Source organism: Agelaius tricolor, unplaced genomic scaffold (genome assembly GCF_023055355.1).
Source record: "Agelaius tricolor isolate 1412-34295 unplaced genomic scaffold, bAgeTri1.0.p SCAF_9, whole genome shotgun sequence".
In the NCBI taxonomy this organism is placed as follows: domain Eukaryota; kingdom Metazoa; phylum Chordata; class Aves; order Passeriformes; family Icteridae; genus Agelaius; species Agelaius tricolor.
Window position 1 is genome coordinate 8,325,724 of NW_027269269.1, and position 16,731 is coordinate 8,342,454.

General features: G+C 34.7%; 1 protein-coding gene across 2 annotated transcripts in view; it reads right to left on the reverse strand.

Annotated features, from left to right (window-relative positions):
- Positions 1-662: 662 nt before the first annotated feature.
- The window catches only part of DYNC2H1 (dynein cytoplasmic 2 heavy chain 1), a 143,720-nt gene continuing 127,651 nt past the window's right edge, over positions 663-16,731 (reverse strand). For both annotated transcript variants that reach the window (XM_071434190.1, XM_071434189.1), the window contains exons 86-89: positions 11,626-11,735; positions 11,214-11,295; positions 4,769-4,885; positions 663-1,241 (exon numbers count right to left, since the gene is read on the reverse strand). In XM_071434190.1, coding sequence (XP_071290291.1) covers positions 1,083-1,241; positions 4,769-4,885; positions 11,214-11,295; positions 11,626-11,735 — 468 coding nt within the window. In that variant the 3' untranslated portion in view covers positions 663-1,082. The remainder of the gene's footprint in view (positions 1,242-4,768; positions 4,886-11,213; positions 11,296-11,625; positions 11,736-16,731) is intronic.

The window sequence follows — 16,731 nt, forward strand, 5'->3', positions numbered from 1 at the left end:
CCAATCTTTTCTCTGCTTTCCTTCTCTCTCCCTCAAACCATCAATGAAAAATATCAGGAAAGTGAAATATAGTCTTAATTTCAATACTAATTCAAAATGATTATAAAATCTATCAGATATATCAGACTGAAAACATCTATTTTGTTTTCCAAGCAAACCAAGAAAGTGCTTTGCCTTTGGCTTTTAAAAATATCTTCATAAGGTGTGTAATTCCAGTTAAAAATTAGACACTTTCAACTGTTATGTTGAGACATCACTAATGCTGCTTCCTGCTGGATTTTAGGATTTTGTCTAATTGCATTCCAATGCTATGACAGCATCCCAACCCGACACATCACGAAACAGTGAAATCAAACTTGGGTATCCTGCACTAAGAACAAGATCCCAGGTGTTTCTCATGTCACAGACCAAAAGCCCTATTAGATCCCTCTGTTTTTCATGTAACAACTGGATGGAAATCTTTTTTTTTTTTTTCAGTAACTTCTGGATAATAACCATGATAGTAATCTAACTTCGTAACTCCACATGAAGGTCATCAAAATCCTATTATTTACTAGCTATAAAAAGAAATACAATTACAAGCAAAACATCATTAAAAGAGACTGAAACATTTATCCTGATTCTTATCTTCAAGTAAAGCATTAAATTTCAGTTACAAAAGGTAAGTTTTTAATTTTTATTTTATTAAATAACAGAGGCATATGAATAACAGTTTAAAAAGGATAATGAAAAAAAAAGATCAAGGAAAAAATGTTGACTTTGAATTTTTATTAAATATTTCTGAGCAAATCAGAAGAGATTTCAACAACTTTAAGAAAGAAATACAGCATATTACAATCTAGAGAAATAATCTGAATTAGCAGTTTGCTGAATAGTGCCAAGTCAATTTTTACAATATCCCACAAAGATACATTGAACTTCTATCAAGTAGAATTATTTAAATACATCTTAAAAAAATAAACAGGAATTAATAAACCATTGCTTTAAAAATATAAAAACAATGAATCTAAATTTCTCTTTAAGTAAGTAAGAAATTAGATGTTTAAAAGTCTCTGAACTTCACAAGTTGATGCAGTTTCAGATTACTGATTTTTCAAAAATAAAGCAGCTCCACATTGAATCCACTGGTCTTGGTTTCCTCCACAAGGTACATCAATATTTGTCACCACACGGTCTCTCTCCACACTAGAGTAGACTGGTAAAGATATGCATTCCTCTGGAGAATATGGACCATATGCATCCTGTCAACAAACAAGCTCTTAGTTATCACATAAAAAGACAACAAAGCATGAGAAAGCAATATTCTCCACTGGCATGGTATCTAAAGTTAAGATACAGTTTGGACACTGCAGCCTCGGACAAGGAAGTTTTCATTCAGGGCACTAAGGTGAAGAATTGGATGAAGCAGAGACTTCAGGAAAATTGCTCTCTCCATAACTCAAACACCAGGAAGGAAATAACAGGGGTGATCCTATGAACTACATGTGAAAATCTTCCTTCAGCTAAAACCCTCCCAAAAATCACACGTCAAAAGTGTCTGCAAAGCAGGCTAAGGGAAGTACAGATCAGTTTCCTGCAGGGAGAAAGCTGCTCAGGAGCCCCTGTGCTGTAGTGTGGGGAGCACCTCTCCTGGCAGGCTGGAGTGCTGTGGTGCCTGTGCCCTGGCAGACCCTACTGCCCCCTCCATCCCTGCAGCAAGCCCTGCCCTCCTCCTGTGGCACAGCCCCTGGTGCCATCTGAGATACCTGCAAGCATCACACCGCAGGAACTACAATCCAAAAATCCTTACCCCACCCATTCCACGCTACTTTATTGAACTGCTCCTCTCTGTTGCCTACCACAAACTGCCTTGGATGGTTTCCTCCTAGGGCTTTGCATGGCACTGTCCATATGTGTGACCACAGAAGTGAGCTCAAAGACTCCATCGCGACTTCCTACAACACTTAATTTCCACCCATGATGCATTTAGTTACTACAAATAGTTCAGGGTTTGATTCAACTGATATATATTAAGCATGTTTTCTGTCAAACTCAAAATGTCCCATCCTGTCAACAGGAAAATGTCAGATTTTCAAGAACCAAATAACAAAGAAGCACACTTGTCAGAAAAGAATTTTAAATAAAAATGAGTGTCATTTTAACTCAAATCACATCAAATGTGAGTTAGTGATGCTTCAATATTAGAAAATAACTAAAAAAAGGAAAAAGGAAACATGCAAACAATAACTGCTTCAAGTACTTTGCCTTGCATGTGAAGTATAAAATCATTACTGAAGAATTTTGCTGTTCCTTTTGAAAATCAACTTCCCCTGTCTTTTGGACAACAGTGTTTCAATCCTTGCAGAAGATTTATGTGTGGTAATATTTGTATAGAATAATTTATAACCAGGAACTCAGCTGTTCTCAGAAGGACTGTACTTAGTCCATTTATTCCTTGGTTAACTCTACTGAAGAAGACACAATGCTGGCCAGACTGAGAGTAAAATGTTAATCAGAGAATTTAAATTTTGCCAAAGCTGGGAGCCAGAAGCTGGCCAGTTTGCTTTCAAAGACCCGTTTTTGCACTTTTAGGAACAAAATATCTGTTCTTGTGCCTTTCTCAATCCCGCTGATGTTTTAAGGAATCACATTATTTATTGGAGGGTTAAAGCCATTCTGTGGAAGTCTTTTTGAGTCACAAATCCTTACGTCCTTAGCTTAAGTACAGTCCAAAAGTTCTCTTTGTTAGACTGCCTCACACACAGTTCCATCCCCTTTAGTGACACCCTTCACAGCATGGGATCTATCAGTGGATTAAAAATGGAAAGGACCTTCACAGTTTAATGTGAGAATAAGAGAATAAGCTTTTGAGAATAAGCATGAATATGAGAATAACCATAGTGTTAATAGCTAAAAATATTCTGTTTAGAGCACTGCAGGATTTTGAGGGGATTCTCTCAGAGAAATTCTCTAGGTTGAAGTTAAGTTTGGTTGAAAATTGCTTCAAAGCATTACATTATACATATACTTTCGCTCACTAGATTTCAAAAGACGCATTTATGGAGAAAAGAAAACAAGTTCAAAACCTAAGAATTCTAAGATAATATGTTCAATTTTATGCACTCTTCTCCTAAGGAGAGATAATTAAATTAAGGGAAATGAATGATACCCAATTCTGCTTTGGTTTCTGAGCACAGCATTTGATTATAGTCAATTTTTACAGTGATTGTAAAACAACTCAAGGGTAGACCAATTCAGAAAAACTCTCCTTAGAGACACTTTGCATTAAAAAACTGGGCAGTTGACAAGTTATGGCCTGTGTTTTATAAGAACTAGGTTTTTTTTTCCCAACACAAAGATGCCAGTTGCTATTCATTTCAAATGTAAGTACATTTGACAAAGTTTAATTCATTGATTATTGAAATATCTAATTTTTTAATTTTACAGATAAAGCTCTCTGCTGATTTCACATATAACTTTTGGATCCTACCTTTGGAGTTTAAAAAAATAGTCTTATTCAGAAAAGTGCTAAAAAATCTGTTTTATTTCAAACACAAGATGAATGTCTTTCAGAACAATGGGAGGACTACTTAGAATTCTCATTTAAAATATGTTTCCATTTGGTGATACCATGGAAAACCACACATATTACCATCCTCCACCATCCACCACTGAGCCAATATATTAGAATGTCTGGCAATTCTGTATTTATCCTATGCACTACCTCTCAAGTAAATTAGGAATCTGTTTATTTAGGTGAAAAACCAAAACCTGTAAATACCAAAAAACTGAGAAATCCTTCACCGGTCAACTTTGTAAGAACTTTTGTGATGTTTTCATTTTTTGTCCTTTTTTTAAAATTTTCAGTATTTTCTTTCTTAATCAAGCTGGGAGCAATGGTGCAGATGGTGGCCAGCATTTACTTCTGTGTTCATGGTCTAAATCTGTTGACCTTTATACTTCTAATGCTGTACTGTAATACAATGCTATATTTCCCCTGCTGGAAATAACAATGAGAGAAAAACTAAGTTGGGATACAGCATTGTGTTAGCAATGGAGCTCCTTGCTCATTATCTGTCACAATACACAAAGGTCATCGCGGTCGTCTAGGCTGTCTCTAGAGTCACACCTGGACAGATTTATCCCAGATATCTTCTGATGGGATGGGCTTCCTAAATGTGAGATGAATTCCATAATAAGCAATTTTTTGTTAAAAGACACACCCTTGAATATATTCTATGTGACTTTTTGAGTTACTTATCAGCAATTGCTATGCCAATTGGAAGGCAGAAGCAGTAACAGTTTTTCCTGTTTGGATTACTTTCTTTCATCTTAAAATCTGCAAGCATTGGCATTTTTTTAAATTAGTTTAAGTAGGAGAAAGGCTTTCTTTGCTTACAGCTCACATCATATTCTCTCTTTTTTATTACCACTGCATTTTACTTAAATATTTAAAATGCAAAGAAAATATATTCTAGGAATGAACTCCCAAACACATGTATATATTTACTAATAAAGGCTTGAAAACATGCTAATGTTCTTAAAAGACAAAGAAACTAAGGTATGACTGAAATAAAGCCTTTGAGTTCATCTAAGTAATATAAAGAATATAAACAAAATTACAATAAGATGCAGTTTCAAATAATGTAACTGCTTTTCCTAGTAAAGACTGTGATTTTTATTTTGAAATGAAAGGAAAACAGGTCAGCAACATCATACTGAAAAGCTACTACACAGAAAAAATAAAATTATGGGTCTTGAAAGTTTAGGGCTTTTAATAATTTAGTACCTGTGGAATCCAGGCCATGTAACAAGGGAGAACAGATGATACACTGGGAGAATCATGCAGATTTTCTGAAAGTCGATTTCCATCGAAACGACAACCTTCCAGTTGTAAGCCACTGATCTGCCATGGAAATATAAAATATTCAAACATAAATAACAGAATTAAAATGTCAATAATGATTACACTGTGCTTTAATAAATGATGAACGTTTTTACTGTGACCAAATTTTTAAATGACAGGAAATTAATTACTGTTTTGTTCTTTGTGAGAATAGGAAACATGATTTAAAAGCAAGATCTGGACCACACTTCACTGTGAACTTCCTCTGATTTGGATTCACATTCTTTGAAATGCTGGAGAAAAGTACCTGTAAATGTCATTAATTATGAAACTGCAGTTGCCTGGCATTTGATTAATGGAATTATGATAGCAACAGCCAAGTTCACAACCATTACAATGTCGAGAAGGAGAGAAGAACAATCACTGCAATAAGCATGACTTCCTGCTTGGAAGTCTGAGCCCAGCTTTCAAAGAATGGAATGTGCAACTACACAGCTTCAGCAGAGGCAAACAAAATATATTGAAATAATATGAGAGAAAATTTTATTTAACAAAGTCAAAACTTCTTAGACAAGCATTTTTTTGTTTGGCAAGAAATTAAATAAGAATCACAGATGCTTCTTAAGTAACTATGTAATGCTTTATTTGCAACATCTTTCAGGTGTCTTCTTTTAATTAAGTAATTTCAGCCTCTGAATTAAAGGTTCTATTTTTTCTTCTCTGGAGTCTTCCATAAGTTGGTGACATCTATTCTAGATTCCTTAAAATAATTCCAATATTTGCTGATAGCTTTATTTTCCTCAGTACAAATACTACTAGTTTGCTACTACTACTACTACTACTAATAATAATTTTGGCCTGCTGAAGTGACAACTTCCATTTTAACAGTAATAAAACTTAATTCAATAATAACTTTCATGCAGCTTTGCAAAAGGCTAACTATCCAGCTGCAGCAGATATGTAACAGAAGCTACAATCTGAAAATCATCTGCCTGTTACACTATCGTACTAAAGCCTGAATTAAATTTATCATACTGAAGTTGGCTTTCACCAAATGCATGGTTCATAAAGCAGTGCTGGAATTAGGAAATACAATGTTGCTGGAAATTGGAGGAGTGATCACATAAGGAAAATTGAGAAAAATGTCATTTTCTAATATATTTTCCCTTGCGAGAAATTTTGAAACATCTATCAGATTGCCTAAAGGAGTTAAAGTATGATGCTACAATGAAGATTAGTATCATAGATTAAATGGATAAAATTTCCTTAGGTAATTTTAGTATTCTAAAATTTTGTATTTTACACCAAAAGATGGAATTAAACAGTAACACAATGTGAGTTATGGTCATGATTGAAAAGCAATGCTTTCCTCCCCAGTGTTAGGGGTTTTTAATTAATAATATATGAAGTGTAAACTAGCTAAGATTACATTTTGCATATTTAATTTCTAATTCTTTTAATTGTAGACAGGCATAACACTCTTCAAGAATTTGCTTCTTTCAACTCGTATTTCTCTTTTATTTTCCCAGCTGAGCTGGAGAATCTTCCTTATAATGTGCAAGATGCAGATGTACAAATTCTAATATGAAAAAAAAATATTATAAAACATGGCATTTAAAAAAGACACAGAACAAAGCTGTGTTTCTCATTGGACAGACGGTGACCAGAGAAGTGACAATGCTCTTTAGAGCAATCTGTGCTTCATACAGACTAGGACTAACAGCAAAACCACCAAAGCTGTGGATAACCTGAACCAAAACAATCCCAGATGGAAAGTTCAGAGTAGACTTTTTGTCTAACTTTCACACAAATTTTAGAAAGTTTCATCTCCTGTGTTATTCTTTCTGTCCTTCTTGCTTTCTGCAGGGAATATTTTTTGGGACCATAGTTTAACAAATAACCATGGCAAAGTTATTAGACAAAGATTGGTCTGATGAAGATGTTTTAAAGTTCGTTGCTAGGGTGTTCAAAGGTCTGGCCATCCTGAACATCTCTGAAAGAAATTTCTATAGAAGTGGGTTACCTATTGATAAAACTTTTTACTGCACTTTTCTTCTTTTGATATTTGCAGTCCCTTTGACATTACAGTTGTGGAAAATACCATTTGATCTCCTGGAAAACTTCTTGTGGAAACCAATGGTAGAAACTCCTTTGAAGATTCGGACCAAATTTTTACTTTCATTCAACATTAAAAGACATTAAGAAAAAGCCCCAACAATACTAGAACAATGTACTTTCCATATCATTTGACTGAGTAAACCAGTATGTTTTTGTTTCTATAATAAACATAATAGAGAAATTACAAGTACTATGAAAGACTTGAATTTCACAGCATCTGTAATATAATCATAGTATCTTTGAAACTCACCAGAGAGTAATGGCAGAAGTTGACCATAATTTTTAATTCTTACAAAGAATTTGGCAGTTCACAGCTATCAGTACTAGTTTAGATTCAAAAAAGTTATTTTTACACATTACAGACTATGTTTCTTTAAAATACCTTAGTAGAAAGTATTGCTGATACCATGGTCCAAAGCATATCTGTTTCCAAATTTCAAATTCTCTGCAACAGATCTTCCCTTACTAATCAATGCCATAATTTTCCATGACATGATCCAAACTGCAGCAGACTTTGGGAAGTCATATTTTCACTTCATTACCTCTACAGGCCTCCATCATTAATTTATTCATATTTTGGGATGGAGGTATACTGTAAAAAATGACCTCTCAGTATGCCTTATAATAATATATCTGTCAGTTGATAAGAGTATAGTTTTGATATTAATACTCATATTGTGGATTTGAGACTCTCTGTAATTTTTTATTTTTTACTATGTATATTAAGTCCTACCCAAGGTCATATTACTTACTTCCCAGTAAGTTTCTTACGATGTTTCTTCCTTTCTTTCACTCTTTTCTAAAATACAGAAAATGGAATGCCAAAAGGAATGACTACAATGACTACCTGCTGTCGTGCAACAGTGCAATCAGTGCACAAAGCAAACAGAAGAGATGTATTTGCATATCAATATGTAATTTTAGTGCAATAGCCATACATTTTAAGTACCTTTTGTTAAAGCAACATGGAGTGACATTAAAGAAGATGTAATTTCATACAGATTGATTCTAAGTGATATTGAGGAAGGTGTAATTTTATACAGATAGATTCTAAATCAAATATTCATCACATCCTACTAGAGGAGATCCACTCCACATCATACATTTAAACCATCACCTGAATTAACACTGATAATTTAGCATCTCATTTGATAATTCATATAAGACTAAGGTGTGTTCTTGCCCTGATTTTTTCTCTGCCTACTTTGCAGTTTCACTGACAGTTCTAGAACTGCACGTTTCTAATTTACAGATGATCATAGGATAAATTATTTGTATTTTTAGGCATAGTAAGATCAACCATCTACAATTGCTGAAGCTTGATGCCATTTTTTAAAATCACAGCAAGACCAAGAAAGCATTTTCATCATACAGATTATAAGGAGATCTCCTTCTTTTTCCTTATCATAGAATAAATTCTAAGTCATCAAAACCTTTTAAAATAAAAAGTAAGAAAAAATCTTGAAGAACATGTCTTCAAAGCTTGACAGTTTTCCTAAGAAAGTTATATGAAGTATGTGTGACTATCAGGTTTAAATTCACCTGTATTCCTATTTGTACTTCCTTCAACAGAGATATTCTATTAGGTTTTTAAATATTTGTTGATTCAGAGACTTGAGCACAACTCTCCCAGATCCTGAAAGAGAGTCCCTCAACTCTGTGAGCACAAAATCAAGTCTCTCGGTGGAGTTAGTTACATAAAGTGAAATAATACCACTTGCATCAATTGAGACTGATAAACCTCAGAATAGCCTATACCATGGTCTGGTTCCTGCAGGGGAGTCTGGTAAGCCACAATTTCTTATTTAGGTGGGATAAAACAAGTCCCAGCTATCTCACCACAGTATGTGTTTAAGGACTTATTATTTTTGCTGATGGAATTCTCTTTCTTTGAGTTCCCACTCAGAATAGGTTCCCATTCAACAAGGTTAGCCTGAATTCTTGAAACTGCCGATACAACATTTACTTTACCAGTATTAAAATTCATAGTGCTCTGGTGAACCAACCTTAATGTACAGTCCAGAGGAGCCTTATCAAACAAGATACATTTCAGAGAATTACTTTTCTGAATCAATAACAGTTTTATACCCTAGTTATAATCCCTGTTGTATATAGCTTTACTAATGGGGAAGTTTCCTCTCAGTTCTCCATGAACATGAGGATGGACTCATGGTAGGGAAATCTAAATATTCAGCATTGCAAAGGGTTCCAAAGCCTTTCCATTCATCAAAGATTAAAAGGAGCAGTGAAAATACTAGTAATTTCTTACTAATAGAGAATCAATGAGTATTTCTCTTACAGAGGAAAAGATAATATTTAAATCAAGTGAAGATACTTGACAGGATTCTTATATTCTGCTAAAAATAACCAATCACCTCACTGCTTGTTCTATTCTCAGGGCAGAGAATTTCTTCTTAAACAAAATTCTCTTTTGATTTTAAATCCTTCTTAGAACATGACACATTCTTATAAAGCAATAGATCATATACATTAACATTTTGCCTACACACGATATAGACTGCCAACAGTGTACCTTAACTAGCATTGCCAAAAATTTACCACATAAATTCTTAGACAGTAAAACATTTTAAACTTCAGTCAGAGTTTAATATAAACTGGAGCACTGTAACAAAACTCTTTCCTCTCATTTTTTATTTGCCAAGCAGCTCTTTTAATCTGGCAACTGTAAAACACTTTGTATTTTTAGGCATAGTAAGTGATAGTGATATTTTTTAATATATGAATACACTGAGTTAATGTTATTTAGGAGTTGAGGTACTTGACATTGACTTCTCACATTTTTCAAAAATGTTAACATGGTTTTGAAGAACTTCAAGCTCCTACAGTCTGCAGCTGATAGCTAGCTTACTAGAATGACTGGTCTGAGATGTGAAACTCAGTTTTGACTTACTGTTATGGCATTAGAAGCCTTGGCTGAATCTGTAACCTCAGACCATGTGATTTGCAGGTATATTTGTCATATACCAGGTTTATATCAAGCCCTAAAATTTCCCTGGTTTATTTATCTCCAACTTCTACAGACCTGTCTTCTCATGCTTCTATGAAATGAAGCAGGCAAGCATGAGTCTTACTTAAATATCAAGATTGAAGAATTTGCAAAATTACATTCTCTAGTTCCAACAGGAACTAATTCAACAAAGTTCAAAAGACTGCACTGTATTTAGGGCAGATTCGATGATTACAGTTATCTTTACTGGCTTTACAATATATTAATCTTTTAGGAATATGAAATCTTACATATTCTGTATTAATAATTTTTGACAGTGTCAGAAGCCAGCTCAGAACCTTAATGTCTCCCCCACCCTTGTTTCTGTCTGCATTACTAGACTAGAGAAGGTGCCTTTCCACTTGCTCTCTCTCTCCTCATGCAGCAATCTCTGCTGCATGGACCCCACAGCTGCTGTTGAGTTGTTGCACTGGGCACAAGTGTCTCTGTGGGGATGTGGTTTTAAGGGCTGTGCTCCATGCTGAACTCCAGAATGTGGAGCTGTGCAGCATTATTTTGGGATCAACAAATCTGTAGGAAGACACAGCACAGAAAACTTATTTTGTCAATTCCCTACAAAATTAAGTATAAAAGAGGTGCATAGAGACCTGTGCTGACCAAAGTGGCAGTTTTACCTGAAATTAAGAAGTTAGTTAGTTAGAAGTTAGAAGCTAGTTAAGAAGATAAATTAAACCATTTGAGGATTCATCTCTACTTTGCTGTCAAAGCAACCAGTGGTGACTTCATGGGTGCTGGCTGTAGGCTTAACTAACATTTAAAAATTCTTGGGTTTTTATCATATCAAAAAATAGTCATCTTATACTTTACTTTGGTTTATTTCCTTAGTAGTCTGCTTCCAGTGATTAAAGAAATTCTGACACATGGCCTTAGACTTAGATTTACATTTGTTTTTCGTCTGGCTACCAGCCACTTGTCTATCTGGAAAAGAGCAAAATTCTAACTCATAAAAATTGCAGCTTCAATTTTCATCTAAGAGGTGGTTGAAGAGAATGGAGCAATAAGCTTAATTTTAAAATGAGAACAGTGACCAGGGAAAAGACAAAAGATAACTGCTTTCTTTTTCTGTTTTCTGTGGAATTTTGCACTGTCATTTTAGTAGCTGTATACCATTGACCAACCTTTTTATCTCTGGTACACCAATTATTTATAGCTCAGTTTTCTAGGAAGTTTATGGGCAGATGACTTAGGCTATACTGATAAAACATCCTCATAAAATACTAGTACAACATCCTAGTAAAATACCTTAACTTGGAGTTTGCCTTCCTGTATTCGCCCTTTCCATGAAGCTGTAAATTTGAGACTGTCCACTGAACACCTCATTACTCTGCAATGGAAACACACATACAGTAAATCTTACAGACATGTAACAACAGGATATCAAACACAAAACCAAACTCAATGTATTCTCAATGTGTACCATATGATACTAAGTCTTACTTTGAAGAAAAATACACCTCTAACTGAAAAAAAATAAAATATAAGTATTTAAACAGGTAACAGCTACTTTACTTCAAGGCAAGAAATAAAAAAAAGATGACTGATGACAGCAATTGACATAACTTTTTGGCTCTGTGTCCTCAAAATGAAATAACCATCCTCACACATAAGGAACAATGGCACATTAGCACAAATAGGCACATTATTTTTCCCTCACCTTGCAGTCTCCTGGCGTAAGGCATTGAGAAATGTGTCTGGATGAAACAGCTCAGAAAGGTCAAGGGTGTCTGACAACAGTTTCTGTTTCTCTGCTTTTTCTACCCAATTCTAAAAGAGAGAATAAAATCAACAAAAAAAAGAAAAAAAAAAAAAAAGAAATCCTGAAATAACTGAAATTATTATTTGATTTTTCTACATTTTGAGTTAATGTGGGTATGTCAATTATTATGATTAATGAAAATTGTGTAAACATACTGTAACTTCAAAGCTTAATAATAATTTCTATTATTTCACACTGGTAAAAAAGAAATGAATGCCCTCTTAAAATATAAAGAAAATGAGCAGTTTATATGTAACATGACTCACCCATTCTAAATAAACTCATGTTTCATTCTTTGTTCATTGCAGCTTACTTTGCACAGTGAAAAGTTATCGTTGTGTGATGAAAATTATAATTTCAACAATTTTATCATTGTTGAAACCCTATTTCACCTTTACTTACTGGGGTGTTTATGTTTTCCATCAAAATAGCTGCCATTCCTGTGTTTGCTTTAATAAGTTCAGGAAAATAACTGCATTCCTTTTAGGTACACTTTAAGATCATTTTTCCATATAAATAGCATATTATATTGAAAAAACACTTGATTTTCAATCTGCAGTAACAGTTTCTATAACTACTTGCCAACAGGTTTTTTAAATATTCCTTACTACTAGGTTGATGCTGCCATTTTTAGTATATTAGTTGAAGACATGAATTCACAGAATTGATTATAAGATAAAAACTAGACTCTATTATACGTGGCAATAAATGAATCTAATAAAGGTGGGGGGAATAACTGTCCTCAATTATCCTTACAGAGCACATGCCTCAACCTCCTTCCACTCTTCTTACTGGCAGCTGTGAAGCTTGTTAGGAGCATCAAGCTTGGAATTTCTCACCAATGCAACGCCTTGTGTGCCAGCATGGGAAAAGAGACACACATCGCACCTCGCCATCTTTATAAACCACGCCATCTCTATAATCCTAAGGAATGCAATCTTAGTTTGGTTCTCAAGACATTAACAATCTCAGACAAAGAATTTGCTCTCTTCAGACAAGATATTTAGGAACTTGACTAGTTATACAACAGTTCACACTCAAAATCCTCTTCTGAGACACTTACAATGTATCTCTTTGGTACAATTGATTTATATGATACAGTCACAGTCCTTACAATGGCACTGTAGTATGAACCTGACGTCACTGTATAACCCACCCTACAAGTAAGCTCTTCACAGATATGTCTTCAAGGCCAGGTTGGATGGGGCTCTGAGCAACCTGGCCTAGCAGAAGGTGTTCCTGCCCATGGCAGGGGGTTGGAACCAGATGATATTTAAGGTACCTTCCAACCCAAAGCATTCTGTGATTCTGCAAATATTAAGATAGAAAGGAATCAGACAATAAGATTCCACATGCTATCAGATGAAATATAATATCAAAACAGAACAGAGAAAGACAAGCCCCACTCCTTTCTAGATACCAGCTCCCAGGAAATTATAAAATTGCTGTAGTCACTGAATAAAAAATCTTGAAAGTTACACTCTCATCACACAATGTACCTGCCAAGCATCTCTATCATGTTTAAAAAGTACTTTATTGTATTGTTTGAACTGCTGACAGATGAGTAATTCCATAGAACCATTTTGGAAGTGACAAAATCATCGAAAATGCAAGTAGATAACACTCAGTAAGTTTTATTTTATTTTGGCAGTGTGTCACACATCTCCATAATGTTTCCACCATGTTAAAGCCTTTAATCAGTTTTGGGGTTTTTTTATCTGCCACATCACTGATTACGAGCCCTCAACCCAAATGATTATGAATCAGTTCAGAGATTTCTGCTTTCCATTTTCATTAGGTAAATGTACACAGTTAATGATCCTTATCTGCATGATTCTTTTAATGACTTTATATAACTTTATGAAACTTATGACTTCAATTTCTTTTATCATATAGCAGTAAATGTATTCTGATTAGGAGAGGTTTTGTAAATTGTTTTGTGTAATAAAAGTAGACATCACTTCAACTTGTAATTAATATAATCATTATATTGCTGTCATCAAATAAACTTTTAATGTAACTACTATAGAGAAACACTGTCAGGAACACAGATGTTTATATTGCACCCAGTTAAAAGACCAGTATGGGTAATGTTAATTCTGAACTCATATAACTAGTAGTACTAGAATGTACACAATAACAAAAACTTTCATTAGATCACAAAAGCAAAATTTTAATGTCTTGTACTGCTCTGTATAAAGCAGAATATGTAGCTCATTTACATCCATTTAAATAAATAATTTTAGATGCAATCAAATGTATTTTACAACCCAATTGTAAAAAATATCCTTATGTTTATTTCAGTCCTATAAGATCACATGACAGCCTATTAGGGAAATGCTACAGTCTCAGGAGACAACACCACTCGATTAACAGATCATTTGTCACTGGTAGTGCCACTGCCATAGGGCTGGAAGAGATCAGGTGTTGATGGGAAGGAAATTTCAGCTAAGCTGTGGAAAGACTGAAGTGATGTTTCTTGAAAGGGAAATCCCTCCCCCATCCCAAATATGATAGAAACATGTATTTGTCAAAGTGATGAAAAGTTGTTTGACTTCTTATTCATCTTGGATGGCCATGCAGCATTTCAGTCTGAAGGGCTTTCTTCCATCACCAACTCTTACATAACCAACAATGTGGTCTACAGTCCGAATATCCTAACTCTGAAAATAAGTTTATTCCAAAATGTAAGAAAAGGACCATCCTCCACTCTTCTTTGCAACTGTTTATTTCAAAATTTCATTATTTCAATATTTTCTGAATACTTCTCATTTACAATTACACTATAAATTTAACTGTCTGTGATAGATTAATTTAGAAAATTATTATTATTAGACATATAATATCAAAACTTATCAGCAATACTCAAAATGCTTGCAAAGCAATTCCTGGGAGGGTATTTAAAAACTTCCATTAATGTGGGGTTCTGTTTGCTATAATAAAAACATTTTCTTTTCATTTTTTTCCCCTTACAAAAACAAATCTATTAGCATGGTCTCAGGTAGTTCAAATAATATTTTTTCATGCATCTTAACATCCAATAAACATCTATTCCACTTTCAGAGAGAAGTCCTCCTTATCATCTATAATCCCAAAGCAAATTGAGAGCCTCATTGAACAGTGGAAGGAATAAGGAGGCTGCCAGATTTTCACATTATTATTTATACAGCTTTAGGATCACAGAACTCCTGTAAAATGAAGCAAATACTCTTCCTTCACCAGTTTTAATTCATTCCAAATGTATATTCTTCTACTGCATTTTTCTATTGCAAAGAGAACTTATGCTGAAAAAGAAAATCATATAAATCACCACAGAAGTGATTTCATTTGTGTGCCTAGATGGAAAATTGCATTCAGTGTTACACGCATATTCATAGCTAGGAGCCATACAGTACAATTCTGGTTTTCTACAAGTTTTAGAAGTTTTCCACATTACTAGGGAAAAATATGCAGAACTTTGGCTAAGTCTGAGAGTAAATGATGGCGAGTAGCACTGCTAGGGGAGTAAGTACTCAGTTAACTGGAGTTTAGACTGAGCCAAGGTCAAACAAGCAGTTATGCTACAATCCCATTTTCCTCACAGTGCAGCAGCTGTTCTACAGGTGTGCTCCAAAGTGCAGGCATTCAGTGATAAACACCAGCAGGAATGACAGTATTACAGCTCAAAGAAATGAAACAGATGGATTTTTGCAGGCATTGAGCCCAGAGGGGGTAATGCCTAGGGTTTTGAGGAACAACAGGTATACAACAATTCGCTCCCTTGTGGTAATTCTTTGTATGTGAAATCCTTGGGCCATTATTCTTGAGGGAGCTATCCTTTATGAAATGAATGTGTGAATATTGCAGTATTTCAGATATATGATAAGGTGTTGGCCCATACTTACAAATGATAAGTAACAGAGTAATTTAATTTGGAGTTTATGTTTGGTTTGATTTTTTTCCTTTTTCTTTTCTCTTTTCCCTTTTGCCCTTTCCTTTCCTTTCCTTTCCTTTCCTTTCCTTTCCTTTCCTTTCCTTCCCTTTCCTTTCCTTCCCTTTCCTTAGACCAAAACCACTGGCTACTGCTTTAAACCAAATACTATTAAAGCTTTATTTCAGTTTTCCCCACCTCAGAGCCCCCCTGTTTGTTGAGGAAGTCCGAGCAATAACAGCACAGTGTTACAGCATGAATGTTCTAGGTCCCTTAGCATCAGCATGCTGGCTAACCACGTGCTAGAGGCAGATAAACAGTAAGGTACAGCTGACAAAAAAATAAGCAGATGTGATCTCATTCTGGTTACTATATTAGCTCATCTTTTATCAAAACAGGAACTTAAATTCCCCTGAATTTCTGTTTCGAACATTTAATATGGATACCAGAAGGATGCATAGGAACTGCAACAACATTCCTACAAGTTCATGATTGACATATGCCAAAAATACCTACTTCTAGATATTTGCTGTATGACCACTAAACACAGAATCAAGTTAGGCAATACTCCTATGTTTGATGCCTTCTAGTCTCTTCTTTCCCAAGTACATCAGTCACCAAGCACTAGATTGTATTTGAAATTTACACAGCAAGTGTATAACTGGGTAAGGAAGCCTAAGAACTGGAACTATTCCTTGATTCCTTGGTGGAATCAACTCCCCATCTCCAAAAATAAGTTGCAGAGGACAGAAAACAGTGGCATACAATATTCATTTGTAGATAATAGACTAGACTGTCTACAATAACACCTGGACAAAGTCAGGACTACATCAGATATAAATCCTTTGCAGAGCTCTGGAGCAGGGATGCTGAAATCTATACTGTGATGGTGCTGATGTGACTGAACAGGGATACAGAATACTCAATATATTAGCCACTTGTAATGATGGGATGCACTGCAGTAATTTGTTTTACAGTACCAGCTCAAAGGCTATATTACAATGAAGAGAGCCAACAGAGAACTGCTTATACTTTGCCATGGCTCGTTTTCCCTGGTAACACTCCACGAAATACAGATTTTTCATTAGCATCTC